The sequence below is a fragment of the Centruroides vittatus genome, unplaced genomic scaffold (assembly GCF_030686945.1).
Source record: "Centruroides vittatus isolate TY-2023 unplaced genomic scaffold, ASM3068694v2 contig_986, whole genome shotgun sequence".
In the NCBI taxonomy this organism is placed as follows: domain Eukaryota; kingdom Metazoa; phylum Arthropoda; class Arachnida; order Scorpiones; family Buthidae; genus Centruroides; species Centruroides vittatus.
The window spans coordinates 1,822,437-1,839,241 of record NW_027122655.1 but is presented as its reverse complement, the minus strand read 5'-3'; the positions used below and the strand labels follow the sequence as shown (position 1 = coordinate 1,839,241).

The window sequence follows — 16,805 nt, the reverse complement described above, 5'->3', positions numbered from 1 at the left end:
ATGTATAAATCCAGACAAAAAAACATGACCTGTCAACTAAATAAAAGGAAAAAAAAAAGCCAAGTGATCGTCAAAGCACTATATTGTGTTTCGTAATTAACTGTACAAAATTAATAAATCAGTGTTTGACATGGACTATTAAAAAAAGCAGATCTATATTGTTTCTTTTGTTTCTGTTTTTGTGTTTAAGCACACAAACACAAAAACACAAAAACAGAAACAAAAGTTATTGATGATGTTGGATCTATATAAACCAGACCTGTTTTACTGCTTGCTTCTACATTATTTAAATTATTTGGCTAATCTGAAAATCTGATAATCCAAACAGGAATCAGTCCCAATTAGTTCGGACTCTTGGGACTCTACTGTATTTTTAATTGCACCATTTGAAATATGTATGCTCAATTCTGATTGGGTAATTGTTTATTTTTATTCTATATATTGTTTTCTGTCCTTTGGCAAAGATATGATGTGTGCAATGAAAACAAAACAAAAATTTTAGTTTTTTTGTTTTGTTTATATGCCATTTCTGTAGATATGTAAATTTGCACACTATAAAAAAACTGCATTAATCTTCAATAATATGATGCTTATGCTCATTTACTTATTTGTATTTACATTTTAAAAGAAAAAAACATTAAATTATTTAATAATAGTAGTAATAACTTCAACAAAAAAATTGCACGATAACCTTTGTCTTGAAAAAAATTAGACAGAAGTTACAAAATTGTAATATTGATGTTAAAATTTCTTCAATAAATGAAGCTAGAAGTACAATAGACCCCCTCTATAACACAGTAGATACGCTCTGTGTTATATGAATCCGTGTTGTACGAGTCACTTAGATTTTACAAATACATGAACCGTTCACAGCCCAAAGCGATTAACTTACTTGATATATTTAAAATAACTTTCTTTAGTAATCAGGCTTAAGGCACTACATGACAACAATTTTTATGGCTGTTGAATAATAAATGTTTTTTTCACAAGAAAACTCAACTTTCCTGCCTAAACTGTCCATGTATACATGTGCCACTGGACATGCAATCATCCAATGACAGTGGTCATCCAATTGGCATCCTTGCTATGCTGGTAGCTCTCAAGTAGGTCTGCTGCTTGTCTACTATTGGTCCAGATTTGACCAATCAAGTCAGAGACACGAGTCAGCCATGACCATCTGTCTCATTCTTTTACCGTGTTATACAAACACCATCACAATTTTTTCCACTGTGTTATATGAATCCGTCTTATATGAACCCGTGTTATAGGGGATCTACTGTATACTACTTACAAAAGAACAATAGCCATAGGAAATACAAGCAGACATGTTTAAACAAATTATGAAAAATTACAGGGTCAAGGTCATTCCTATATCTCACACCACAAAGTATTAAAATTGGTTTTCAACATGACTTTGACAGGCCAAATCTCTAAAATAAAGCAAAATTTGAAAAACATTTATTCATGATTTTAAGCTTATTTTTGATCTTAGAATCTATCTTTAAAATATTGGCACAGAGTTTTTTGTTACACCCTACATATCTGACCTAATTATAACCAATAAATCTCTGCATTTTTCACATGAAATACAAATTTGAAAACATGTAGAATACTGCTAATAATAAAAAAATTTTACTGTCTGTCAGCACTAAATGAGCTTTTAATATAAAATTAAGAACACAAGCACTTTCAACAAATTCAAAATTGTCTTCTTCAGGCAACGAACAATAGAATATAATTATGTTACAACATTCTAAAGAACAATTAAGAGCTATAATGTATTAACCATTTTTAAAAATTTTAGAACACATCAACATTTTCGATCAGGTGTTAATTACATTTCAGAAGCGTGTAAATTGAACTATTAAGGAAGTGTAAAAACACATGTTATTTAGATTGTTCATAGAATGCTATAACATCAGATGATAAACAATAAGACACATACATATTAACATCATAGATAAAAAATGGAATGAAAAATAAAAAATAAACAAACAAAAAGAATGAAAATTTAAATATAAATACATAATATAAAAAATACTACTACATATATACTAGCTTTGTATAAACTGATCTAAACTCCCCCTAGGTCAAGAGATGGTTTGTTACATGCTTTTTGTGCTGTTATGAACAAAGACTTCCATAAGTAAAGGATTCTATAGTTGAAAGGAACGTGGTTTTATTAATTTAAGGTCAGCCCATAATGGCACGTAATTATTTTCTAATACATTTTTGGAAAGATTGGCAGTAGCTCTAAAATTAATGATATCATTTTTATGTTCTTGCAGAGAGCAAATGTATGCAAGAATATCGAAATTCATGCAACTATTATGTACCAACAAATAGAAAATTAAACAAATGGATATGATAGGTATAAATATGATCAAACTTATTAAAGAACAAGATTTTTACTACATAAGAATGACATATAAAATGTTATGGCAGTGTATTAAGGAGCACTATGATCTATACAGAGTAATAAGCAAAGTGCTATGACTTTGAGGCAATGAGTGCTATATAAGAAGATCCAGGTTTTTATAAAAGCCCTTTAAACATTAAATTTTGTGCAGACAACCATATAATCTGACAGATGTGAATAGATGTAAATAGAATAGTGCTGCATATACCTTTTTCAAGCAAAATTGTAACAATTAATGCCAATGACTTTGCCTCAGATAGTAGATGGACTACCATTCTAGACACAACTATATATTTTTTTTTCTTCAAAAAAAAAAAAAAACACCTTCTTACTTTATTTAGAGTGACATCAAGACACAGGGTTTGTCTGAGGTCAATAATATGGGTTGCTGTGAGCCTGTATTTAACACTATACCATTTTTAATTCTTTTTGTTTATTTCTTGTTTTAATTTTAATTTATTTTTAGCTTACTTTATTTTGTATTTACTTTTCATATACTTTTATGCATAATAATTTTCTTGTAATTTTAAATTTAAAAATCTTTCAAATTTATTCTAATGCACTTTGTAGTTTCAAAGCTGATTATGTTCTTTCAAAAGAAAGGAAACATTTCTGATTAAAAATGTTTGTTTTGATTTCCTGAATATAGCATTTTTCTTATCTTAAATATGGTACACCAAGTAAAAATGGTATTTTTGAAAACCCATAATATTAAATGAGAGAACTAACCACAGTTTTGCCATGTTTTCTTGGCTGTTTCTCCATTATTAGTAACGATCTCTTGCAATTTCTGTTGGCGCTTGCCGTGGCGGGTAATGTAACTCTGACTGGAACTATCATTGGTGGTACAAGTTTCTGAAGTGGAGGTTGTTGGAACTGTGCCAGTGGATTTAGATGTCAAATCCGCCTCCACAGTTTCGTTTGAGGGTGATTGCACTCGAAATGGCTTTGGTATATATTTGCTGATTTCACCTGAAATAAAAAAGTTTTACTTAGGCAATAAATATTACATAAATTAATAAACATTAAAAAATAATCAAAATCTTCAAGAAAGTCTTCTCACATAAAAAACTTGAGATTAAAAAAGAATTATGTCATGTATTTATTAACATTTACAACTTCCAAAAACAGTTTTTAATCTCTACATCAATTATAGTAAACAAGATAAATAGTTTACCTCTTTTCACTCTAGCTTCATGTATGTCCTGGCACATTTTTTCAAACTGTTCATCCAACTCACTATCCACCAAAGCATGTGCGGTGTCTTTTAAAGCACAAGCACGATGACGAATGAGTCTGTCTAAAATAAAATTCAAATAAATTTGAAACAATTTTTCATAAAACACAATCAAGATGAATAAATAAAAGACAAATTTGTTGTATTAGACAGGTCAATACAAAATTATACTCTATTTTAAATAAAACTTCCAAGCAGTGATGAAAGCCAAACATTTCATGAGTCAATATTTTTATATAATAATGTGAAATGTGAAAGAGTAAATGATGTTGGATACCTGAAAGTTAAGAATAGAATTATCATCATCTTACAAATGATGATAAGAAGTGATCCCTAAATGAGCATTAGCTGATCTATTTCTTCTTTGAAACCGTGTTTTGTTGATTGTTGGACTAAGAACCCAAAGTTGAGTTTTAATTAAACACTTGGCTTTATTTCCATCTTATTTAGTTGATACGTACCATTTGCCATTTGCACGTTTCGGGCATAGAGCCCCTCATCAGTCAACTAGATAATACAACAATTAAAATATTATACAAAGTATTTTACCAAACAAAAATAAAATTATCACAAGGTATGGTGCTTACCATTATCATATTTGATCTGCTATGCATACAAGGTTTAAACTCTGACGACACATGTATCACATTTTTTATAAACTGAGTAATCTCTTTTACATACAATATTTATATCTAGTATAAAAACAATGTATAAGAGTATAAGTGATAAATAATAAGATATTTTAAAAATGTAAAAATTCTCTAAAAACACTGACCGGAAGTAGGTTAACTGATTACTTGTTGTACTGTACATAATCTTTTGCTTATTTTACGATATCCAGTTATCACAATATCTAGAAGTTGTAGACTATAGCTGTGTTCGTATTACGGAGTATAATAAGTGATTTTTCACAAGGATGTAAAAATTCGTTTTCATTAGTGTCTTATGGCTGTTTCGGCCTCGTTTTCCGTGCTGCGGCGTAGTACAAATTTACATATTTTTTCAGAGTTATTACAGATGGTTAGCAGCGATGTAATTTCTTACAATAATCACAACTTATATTAATACATACAATGTGTTTTACAATATTTTTAACCAGTTTTCATTTATTTTTACGCTTAGATTTTTATTAATGCAATTTTTGGCGGTTAGGATTGAAGCACTTTCTTTGAATTTTCTGTTATACATATTTTTTTCCTTGTATAGGATTTGAGCGTTATTCTTGTCTATGTTGCAGTCGTTAAGTAAACAGTGATCGTGGAAAACGGAGTTTAGTCTATGGTATTTAAAAGAACACATCGCAGACCTCAATCTTATGCCTAGTTTTCGTTTGGTCTCTCCTATGTAGAAATTAGTTGTGTTGCAGGTGCACGGTATCTTATAAACTACATTTCTTGTTTCTTCTTTTTTTTCTGGTTCTCTGTTGGGTTTTGTGGGTCTTAATCTATTTTGTAATTTTTTGTATTTTGGAGCCAGCTTTATGTTCATTTTTTGTAGATCTTTGTTGATGTCTTCATATAGTCCCTTTATATATGGAAAGCTGATATATTTTATGTCCGTATTTGGCTTCTTTGCTTTATTGTTATTCATGTTACTGTTTATCTTATTTTCCCAGCAATTAATTAAACTGTTGGGGTAACCGTTGAGAACAAATTTCTTTTTTAATTCTTTAGTATGGGTATGTATGTCTGTCGGGTTGCTGGTTCTAGTGATGATTTTTGTATACTCCATTTTGAAGATGTTTTGTTTTATATATGAAGGGATATTAGAGTCGTATCTGATTGTTACGTCTATGGAGCATGGTTTTTTATAAGGTTTAAATTCTAGGCTGTAATCGTTCCTTTTAATTGTAACATCCAAGTAATTTATACTCTTATTGGTTTTGTTCTCTTCTTCAACAGTAAACTGTATTTCCTCGTTTATGTTGTTTATGATGGTTTCTATGTTATTAATCATAGTTTCTTGTTCATTATATATCATTAAAATGTCGTCTACGTAACGTTTGTAAAATTTAATTCCCTGTATCTTGCTGATTTCCTCGTCTATATCGATCATTACTAATTCTGCTAATTTAGGTCCAACTACTGAGCCCATGCTAATCCCATCGTTTTGAGTGTAGTAATCGCTTTCCATTTCAAAGTAGTTGCTTCTGTACAAAAAGTTTAATAAGTCTATCGTTTCTTGTCCTACGTTAAGTTGTTTTAATTTCGTTTCTACAATGTCCCATGTCATTGAGGGGTACATATTGATAATGTCTAAGCTGGCTATTTTAAAGGTATTTTGTATTGTTACATTTTTTATGTCTGTTAAAAGTTCTTCCGTACTGTATATTGAAAATCTTGAATTTTGGTAGGCTTTCAGTTTTTCTTTTAAAAATTTTGAGGTTGTATAGCAGAGTGAATTTAAAGTCTATAATGGGTCTCACTTTTTCGTTTGGTTTGTGAGTTTTAAGTTGGATGTTGAATTTGGGCGTACGATCATTGTCATTATTCAAAATAAATTCGGTTTCTCTTTTTGACAGTTTTTCCGTCTTCTGTAAAAGTGTGATTCTACTCTTTAGTTCTTTGATTATAATCTCTTTTGGATCTATTGGGAGCTTTCAAAAACGATTATCATTTACTAGTTCTTGTTTTTTGCCTTTTACGCAATCGTTATCCACGAGAATAATCTGCTTAGAAAGGCAAAACAGTTATAAAGGATAAGGAATATTATAAATATAGAGATAAGAAGTTTTTCGCTTTACTAATTTTATCTCTATATTTATAATATTCCTTATCCTTTATAACTGTTTTGCCTTTTTCTTTTTTTATGTATTTCTTTATCTTATTACTTAGAGTAGCCTTTGCAATTTGTGCTTCCATTTCTCGTAAATTATTACAAACTCGATCTAGATTTGGGATTATTGTTAACACCTCCCATCTATTAGGGCCGTTAAAGTCCAGACCTTTACTTATAGTGTCCAATATATCATCAGGGACTGTTACTTGAGTTTTGTTTATAATTAGAGATTGTGCCCAATCGTTTTTTTCGGCATTAGTTGGATAATCGAACCTTTTTTCCAAAGTTTTTACACTTATTAAATTCATAAGATCGTAAATCTTGTATCTGGTCTCTTCCAAAGGTTCTAAGCAGATTATTCTCGTGGATAACGATTGCGTAAAAGGCAAAAAACAAGAACTAGTAAATGATAATCGTTTTTGAAAGCTCCCAATAGATCCAAAAGAGATTATAATCAAAGAACTAAAGAGTAGAATCACACTTTTACAGAAGACGGAAAAACTGTCAAAAAGAGAAACCGAATTTATTTTGAATAATGACAATGATCGTACGCCCAAATTCAACATCCAACTTAAAACTCACAAACCAAACGAAAAAGTGAGACCCATTATAGACTTTAAATTCACTCTGCTATACAACCTCAAAATTTTTAAAAGAAAAACTGAAAGCCTACCAAAATTCAAGATTTTCAATATACAGTACGGAAGAACTTTTAACAGACATAAAAAATGTAACAATACAAAATACCTTTAAAATAGCCAGCTTAGACATTATCAATATGTACCCCTCAATGACATGGGACATTGTAGAAACGAAATTAAAACAACTTAACGTAGGACAAGAAACGATAGACTTATTAAACTTTTTGTACAGAAGCAACTACTTTGAAATGGAAAGCGATTACTACACTCAAAACGATGGGATTAGCATGGGCTCAGTAGTTGGACCTAAATTAGCAGAATTAGTAATGATCGATATAGACGAGGAAATCAGCAAGATACAGGGAATTAAATTTTACAAACGTTACGTAGACGACATTTTAATGATATATAATGAACAAGAAACTATGATTAATAACATAGAAACCATCATAAACAACATAAACGAGGAAATACAGTTTACTGTTGAAGAAGAGAACAAAACCAATAAGAGTATAAATTACTTGGATGTTACAATTAAAAGGAACGATTACAGCCTAGAATTTAAACCTTATAAAAAACCATGCTCCATAGACGTAACAATCAGATACGACTCTAATATCCCTTCATATATAAAACAAAACATCTTCAAAATGGAGTATACAAAAATCATCACTAGAACCAGCAACCCGACAGACATACATACCCATACTAAAGAATTAAAAAAGAAATTTGTTCTCAACGGTTACCCCAACAGTTTAATTAATTGCTGGGAAAATAAGATAAACAGTAACATGAATAACAATAAAGCAAAGAAGCCAAATACGGACATAAAATATATCAGCTTTCCATATATAAAGGGACTATATGAAGACATCAACAAAGATCTACAAAAAATGAACATAAAGCTGGCTCCAAAATACAAAAAATTACAAAATAGATTAAGACCCACAAAACCCAACAGAGAACCAGAAAAAAAAGAAGAAACAAGAAATGTAGTTTATAAGATACCGTGCACCTGCAACACAACTAATTTCTACATAGGAGAGACCAAACGAAAACTAGGCATAAGATTGAGGTCTGCGATGTGTTCTTTTAAATACCATAGACTAAACTCCGTTTTCCACGATCACTGTTTACTTAACGACTGCAACATAGACAAGAATAACGCTCAAATCCTATACAAGGAAAAAAATATGTATAACAGAAAATTCAAAGAAAGTGCTTCAATCCTAACCGCCAAAAATTGCATTAATAAAAATCTAAGCGTAAAAATAAATGAAAACTGGTTAAAAATATTGTAAAACACATTGTATGTATTAATATAAGTTGTGATTATTGTAAGAAATTACATCGCTGCTAACCATCTGTAATAACTCTGAAAAAATATGTAAATTTGTACTACGCCGCAGCACGGAAAACGAGGCCGAAACAGCCATAAGACACTAATGAAAACGAATTTTTACATCCTTGTGAAAAATCACTTATTATACTCCGTAATACGAACACAGCTATAGTCTACAACTTCTAGATATTGTGATAACTGGATATCGTAAAATAAGCAAAAGATTATGTACAGTACAACAAGTAATCAGTTAACCTACTTCCGGTCAGTGTTTTTAGAGAATTTTTACATTTTTAAAATATCTTATTATTTATCACTTATACTCTTATACATTGTTTTTATACTAGATATAAATATTGTATGTAAAAGAGATTACTCAGTTTATAAAAAATGTGATACATGTGTCGTCAGAGTTTAAACCTTGTATGCATAGCAGATCAAATATGATAATGGTAAGCACCATACCTTGTGATAATTTTATTTTTGTTTGGTAAAATACTTTGTATAATATTTTAATTGTTGTATTATCTAGTTGACTGATGAGGGGCTCTATGCCCGAAACGTGCAAATGGGCAAATGGTACGTATCAACTAAATAAGATGGAAATAAAGCCAAGTGTTTAATTAAAACTCAACTTTGGGTTTTTAGTCCAACCATTAACTGATCTAATAAAAACATTTACTTCTTATGCAGTGCATTTGTAAACATTGCAAAATGCATTTGGATATGCCAAATGTAAAAATGACAGATTTAATAGATATCAGTAATGTTGCATTAACAAATATACAGACTGCAGTATTACTGATATCTTTTAATATATATTTTTAATGTATACTCCAGATCAAAGAGAACTACATACTATTTTCACACTCAAAATGCATTTCATAAAGTACACAAATATAAAAGAAGCATGAACTCCATGCAGTGGAAAACTTTAGAATTAGAATATTTTATTCATAATTTAAATTTAATTAAATACAGTTACTCACAGAAATAACTCACTGGTAAAATATTTGGTATAATAAATCCTTTCATAAAATTCTGCACAAAAATTAGCAAAAGATACCAGGTATAAAAATTTCTACAGTGCACTAGTACATGCATTAGAGTAATGGGAGCTTGTCTTTGTACTGATCGTGGGTGTATCAACTGCATTTAAACCTGAATTTATAGAGTTAATCACTAAAAATACAAGAGGTGATAAAATTAATCTAACAAAAGAAATTGAAGAAGAGAGGAGCATTTATATAGAAGCAAAAATGAAGTTAGAATAAAAAAAAAACACAAGAAAGATCTACAAGTTGAAAGAATAATAATAATAATAATAATAATAATGTTAAGCTAAAAATAATTTAAGATATATAAGAATAGACTGGGATAAAGATAAGTTACAGAATAAGATCAAATAAATTTTTGAAACACGCAGAAGAGCCTGGAATATATGAAAAGCATATTAATTAATAATAAAGATTCTAAAAATTTTCCAGATAAGTAAATCTAGTTTTTAGATTTTTATCTAACTAAAAGCAAAAATACATTGAACAAATTATAAAGATGATAAAAGAATCAAAGAATAAAGATTTACAAAGAATTTTTAAAATGTTTCAATTGTGTGTAATTTAGCATTTTAAAATATTTTATCAGATTTTGTTCTCAAGAGTGCAATGGCCACTGCACTTTCAAGGAAAAGTTATGATGTGGTCCTTGGAGATTTTGATAATACTGCTTGTGTGGAAAGTCCCAATATAAACCTTTATCATGCAAAGGGAAAATGTGTACTTCTCAAATTTTTCAAGAAAATCAAAGTTAAAAAATTCTGAGCAATTTATGAGTAATTTTTGTAGAACCTTTCATTAAAGGCTGTGTGGGTCAGTGCAGAGTGTCTTACTCATATTTGCAGATTAGTGGTTCACATCTCAACAAGTGAACTTTTCTTAAATCAAAGGTAAATGTCTTCACAATGACAATTGGTCTAAAAGTCATACTTATAAATGCTGTTGAATTTGATGCTAGAGCCCTCTGTTTTCAATGTTCAGTAAGCATTGAATCCTATAATAGGTCAGTGTCTACATACAATTTTATTATGCAAGTATATTGTTTTTAATGGTGTATTGTCAATCTGTTTTTAAATTTTTTAGTTTTTTTTTTATCTTCAAATTGTTATCAGTCCCTGACTGATATAAAAAGGATTTTAAGAAAAACTGCAAATTGTCTGTATGATCTTCACTACTTAAAATATAAATAATCCTGGGTTAATGAATTAAAGAAATAAATAGACAAAATGTATAAACCCATATAATTTACAATTGTTTTATGTAAAAATTGCATTGATTTCAAAAGAAAAGTTTCCTTGTTGAGATGCAAACAGCAATCTCACAAATATGAGTAAGAGCACTACTGCACACTGGAGACTTTTGTAAAGCTAAAGACTTGACAGTGGCGACTGTTTAGTCACCATTGTCAAGTCTGTAGCATTAAATATAATAGCATGCATAAAGTGATGTGACAGGAGAGTAACTTTTTGGTTTATGCATAAATACTATCCTAAACATTTCAATGTAGAAGGTGAGCTCTATCAAAGTGAATGTCTACGTGCCTCTGTTCAATGCATAGGCAGCCAAGGTCATGGATCCTGTTCTTTTAGTAATTGAGTCCTGGTGTTCCCTGAGCCTTGTCTCGAGGGAGCTAAAGGTAGTGCCTATATTGTCAACAAACCCATGGTCATACAAAGGAGTTGTGTATACCCCTGGCAGAGCCTTTTCATCAGGAGGATTGTTGTCATTTTTAAGTAATGAAGAGACAGTCAGAGATTTCTTTTATGCAATTCAGATGTCAGATTGCTGTCTGATCTCCTACCACTTAATCACTGGTTATATGTGATAGCTTGAAAGGGCTTGGTGTCCTTGCTGATTGTCTCTGCTTTAGACCTGTTGAAATACTTTATAAACATGTTGATAAGTTTGCGTTGCTATCTAAACACTTTGGCAATATGGAAAATGCATTGAGATCCCTTTGTCTAAGGGTATTGTTAGAACAGTGGGTGAATGCTCTGTGGACTAAGGCCCTGAAGGCAGCTAGTTTATACTTCAAAGAATCATGCAAGCATGGTGGAATAAAGAATGGTTTGTATGTACCTTTACAGATAATATCTGTAGTGAAAACTCCATTACTCGAAGTAATGGTGAGATTCAAAAACATTTACCTGCTTATCACTACTTTGCTCCAGAGATAGTGTTAGACTGTAAAGGTTGTTATTAATGGCCTGCAGGAAGTTGTGTAGGGGTGATTCACAAGACAAAATTATCAAAATGTCATTGACAATAAGACATTGTTCTCAAAGAATGGGAGAATTTTCTCTTCCAGTCATCTAACTACCAGTTCACATAAAATCCCTCATATGGGACACCCCTAAATTGGAAATAAACAGTTCCTTCAAAAGCAAAGAATGACAAATAACAGATCAAGTGCAACAACTCTAAGATGGACAAATGAGTGCTTGATATTTGTAAATAGAAAGCCTCGTAGTTCACAAACACATGGTTCAATCATGATTGATGGAAACATAGATTTGAAATCCAATACTATAAAGAACATCTGTGGTCCCACATTAAAATTGAATAATCTCCAAAGTAACATGTCAGGGCTGTCAAAAACAAACAGGGAGGTCTTGAGGCAATCAGAGTTAAAACGGTTGAGAATCCTCTCAATGTAAATGGTGGGTGATGCGCTTATCCACTACTGGTCTCATTTCTGTTCCTTTCTTATGCTTATAGGCAAAATCCTGTGGTGCAGTAATGATTTCTGTGTCCAGTATGTGCTCCAAGATGGCTGCCCTGTATATGGCTCGTTTAATCAACACTATAGCCTTTGATTTAAATATACAACGGCATTGTCCACGTATGCAATAAACCCGGAAATAACACTAATTTTTAATGAGGCAAGAGTGATTCGCACCACCCAACATCAAGAACATCTGAGAACTTTGGAAGTGATGGAAATTTTCAAGGCCGATCGCACAACGTGCATCAATTTCAAAGAGGAAATGAATCTCTCTACAGCTTGGCAATTTTTATTGGAAGAAAGGTCATAAATGGTTAAATGTTACACGTAATTAGCACAGGATGCGCACATCGTTTTCCCAATGGGAAAAAAAGAAATTTTAAAGATTTAGAACGGAACGTGCCGTTCTAAATCTTTAAAATTTCTTTTAGAAGCGGAACATGTTCCATTTATTCAAAGCAAGCATTCGATTATTGAATCCAGTTACAGCAAAAATTGGCCTGAGGAAGAGCCCAGGAGGGGCAGCGAAAACATTTGCCAGTTTATAAATATTTCACGCCAGTTATCGGTTATAGAAGGTATTTATTTAGTTTGATTTATCAGCCATAACAGCCACTATATCATTATTTTGGAAGCATGCACATCCAAGCAAGACAAAATGCATGAAAAATTTTATCAGTGGAAAAACAGCATTTTATTTTCATAATATACAGTTCCAAGGATGATCACATCTTTCTGGAAAGACGTGCATGCTTCCCAACATTGGCTACAAAATAATGATATAGTAATTACTAAGGCTAATACAGTAGAGAGTCGTTAATCGGAATCAATTGGGGACTGGGGTTATTCAGATTAGTGATTTGTTCCGATTACCGATTATGTACGAAAAATTACATTAACCTGTCTGATGTTCAAATTTTTCTCCATTGCATGTCGCTTTGTGTTGAATTTACCTCCGTTGAGTGTCACTTCGTGTTGAATTTTCGTCGATTTTAAGCCTAACGAAAATTTGTATAATAATAATCAAGGCTATCGTATCAATAAAAATTATTTTTTTATTTTGTACAAACAAAATAAATATATTGAAAAATATAAAAACATGAAAATTATACTTTAGAAGTAAATCTAGTATCAAAAACGTTCGATTCAGCAGGACACAGTCTGACTGAAAATCGTTCCGATTACCGGCGATTCCGATTAAAGACTCTCTACTGTAAATCAAAGAATATAGTGTTTAAGCAACACTCCAGAGTCCTGTATTTTGTTAACACACCTTTAGCTGGAGTCCTTCATTTGCAGAAGGCCTCAATTTCAGGTCCTGAAAATCGTTGCATCTTTGTGTTTGAGCACTTCTTCAGGAACCTGTTACCAGTGTGCTTTGTGAAAATCCAGACTTATCACAAATGCTTTCAAACTTTTGAACAGTTCTTCTTCAAATGAAATCCAATGAAATGCTTCAAAATGGAACGTAAATATTCAAAAAAAAAAAAAAATCAAACACCTGTTTTACGAAATCCATTGTGACGGGCATGCGAGTTCGTGTATGGATGTGGTAATTAAGGGTCAGTTTCTATGAGGGCCTGCCAGACTACTGATAGATTAATCTCCTCCTTCCGGTTGACACAGGTGGTCCTGTGGCTAGCTCTGTGAATGGCTGTGGCTTCCAGCCATTTTGCTCCTGATGAGGTGTACTGATGAGGATCTCAGCCTTGTCAAACTCCGCTTCAATGTCTGGATCCAATGCATACATGGCAAGGGCAGTAGTGAGTTGCCCTTGAGGTCCGCTTGGTGTTCTCTTATTTGGGTACTTAAAGAGTATGTGGTGGAACCAATACATATCAGGTCTTTGTCCCATCTGTTGTCTTTAAGCAGGATGGAGTAGACACCGGAAAGTCTGTTACGATCTAGAGTGTCTTTTTCATTTTGGAGGATGTTGAAGATCATCAGACATCTCCTGTATGCTTATCTGCATATGATGTTTGTTGGCAATCTCCATGTACACCGCCTTAATATATGGGTTAAATGTGATATTGAGACACGTGTTAGACTGTTAGGATTGATGCTGGCCATTGTATTCACATTGTGAGCAATGATATTGCTCAGTTAAACGGGATGTTAGATTAGGGTACCGTGTCTGGTTGCTATCTTCTTAATGTGAACTAGCTCAGTGGCTAGGGCTTGCACAGTGGATGAATAGGAAAATGATCTTTTAACTAGAGCATTAAACGCTGCAGTCTTATACTGCAGAGAATGGTTGCATGAACTCACATGTATGTATGTAGAAGACACACATGGTTTGCGGTATACTAACATGCAGATTGTAGACCCTTCCACTCTAATGCTTATGTCCAGAAAATGGATCTCAGTGTTGCTAGTTTGCTCAACTCCTATTGTTAGGCCATATGGATTGTTATTAACAGCTTGTACGAAAGATGACAAATTTGGCATCATCTTCCACATGATGAAAATGTCGTCTATGTATCTCTTATAAAGTAGGATATTTGGGAGGAATGGTGGGAAGACCTTGTGCTCAAGTTGTGTAATGATCATTTCGCAAAGGTCTCCAGACAGTGGGCTACCCATGGGCACTCCTCTTTTTTGCTTGTAAACAGTACCATTGAAAACAGAGATTGAATTGTAACAGATGAGATGGCCATTTCTAGCACTTGTTGGTGTAGAGTCTGATCTTGAACAAAAATAAGCAAAAAATCCCTAAGGAAGAAAAAGGCTGGAGGGAACTTCACTGAAGGGTGAAGGGATTTGAGGTCCGAGATGGTAATAAATTGCAATGATGAGTGTAGATCCCATAGGAGGTGAATGAAATCTACAGGATTATTGATGATATGAGGGTAGGCTTCCAGGTGTGGAGATAGTAGGTGGTGGGTAGTCTTCTCTAGCTTGCATGTGGGTGCCCTGGCACACGAACCCACATGCCCGTCGCAATGGATTTTGTAAAACAGGTGTTTGATTTGTTTTTTGAATATTCACGTTCCATTTTGAAGCATTCCATCAAATTTCATTGAAGAAGAACTGTTCAAAAGTTTGAAAGCATTTGTAATAAGTCTGGATTTTCACGAAGCACACCAGTAACAGGTTCCAGAAGAAGTGCTGATTTCTCCCCAGTGTTTAGGTGATGTTGATCTTTGTGTTTGCTAGGGTACATAAGAAAGGAACAGAAGTAAGACCAGTAGTGGATAAGACTGCATCACCCACCATTTACATTGAGAGGATTCTCAAACATTTTATTTCTGAATATAACAGAAGTTGGAATGAGGCCACCCCTATATAACAAAACATTGAAAGAATATGAAAAAGAGATTCAAACTGGAAAATAATCAAATAATATCATGCAAACAACCTTTTCTCTTTCAGAAGAAATTTAATGATTGGACAAATGTTTTCAAGCTGATTTACAAATCAACTTCAGGTCTATCCATACATTAACTTATTTTTTGCTTTATTTCTGGAACATATATTGAAAATTAGTTTAGGACAAATTTTAAATTTTGGAATTTTACACTTCTAAAATTTAAAAATTGGTTTAAAAATACAATGAGCATGCCAACAGACAATGCTCTTAAACTTATATCTGATAAAAATCTGGCATAAGAAAATAATTATTTCTTTCATACTCAATGATCCCATTAAGAGTACCAAATAAAATTACAAGAAACACTTTATTTGCTTTTCCTATGTTTAGACTATCCATATCAAAATTTTTTTACTACTGTACTATATTTTATATTGTGAATTTAGAAAATTTTTTACTTTTCAATTTTAAACCAGCTTACAATATTTTTCAAATTATTAGCATATGAGAAGATTCAAGCAACTCTCAATTTCTCTACCTTCTGACAGCTATCCAGCACTCAAACATTCTGATTCATTTGAATATAAAAATCTCTCTCCAAGTTTACAAATACCCTTAATAAAACTAGTAAATAGCCAGGATGATAATTACATTTAAAATTTAAAAGGAAATTCTTTAAAAAAATTTTCACAATATATTTACAAATACCAGTATTGACTACAGAGAAAACTGATGCCAATATGAAGATGTCTGATCAAAGAATGCTGCTATCTGCTGTACAGATACATTTTATTGAATTTTTATTAATAATGAAAAAAATTAAAGGAAAATTTATCATATTTTAAGTCACAAAGTCTAAATTAACCAAGGGTAATGCATATTACACAGATGTGGTAATTACAGATGATAGGAATATAGAAAATGCAATATGTGAATATACAGCAGGTAAAGGGTCTAAAGCATATTGCAAACAAGTGTAACATTATTGACAATAGAAAAATATGGAAGAACAGGCATGTTCAAGTGTCACAAAATATGCACATAGGTTCTACAATCATTCCACCAGCCTACCAGTCAACATAAAGGTTCCTCAATTAAGGTTAGTAGGCTTCCATTTTTATATATATATATATATGAGGAATAAAAAGAAAATGATTTAATATCTCCATATAAACCATGAGGAAGAGAAGAAGAATGAATGAAAATGATTGAAAAATGTAAAATTTGATACCAAGCTACCTGGCAGTTGAATTCCTGATTATACAAACTTTGTTGTACATTTGTCAATGTTCGTGTAA

At 31.9% G+C, this 16,805-nt stretch overlaps 1 protein-coding gene across 2 annotated transcripts in view; it reads right to left on the bottom strand.

Moving 5' to 3' along the window:
- The window catches only part of LOC136985977 (ATPase family AAA domain-containing protein 2-like), a 119,469-nt gene that overhangs the window by 16,506 nt on the left and 86,158 nt on the right, over window positions 1-16,805 (bottom strand). For both annotated transcript variants that reach the window (XM_067283399.1, XM_067283400.1), the window contains 2 exons: window positions 3,597-3,719; window positions 3,149-3,391 (listed from right to left, as the gene is read on the bottom strand). In XM_067283399.1, coding sequence (XP_067139500.1) covers window positions 3,149-3,391; window positions 3,597-3,719 — 366 coding nt within the window. The remainder of the gene's footprint in view (window positions 1-3,148; window positions 3,392-3,596; window positions 3,720-16,805) is intronic.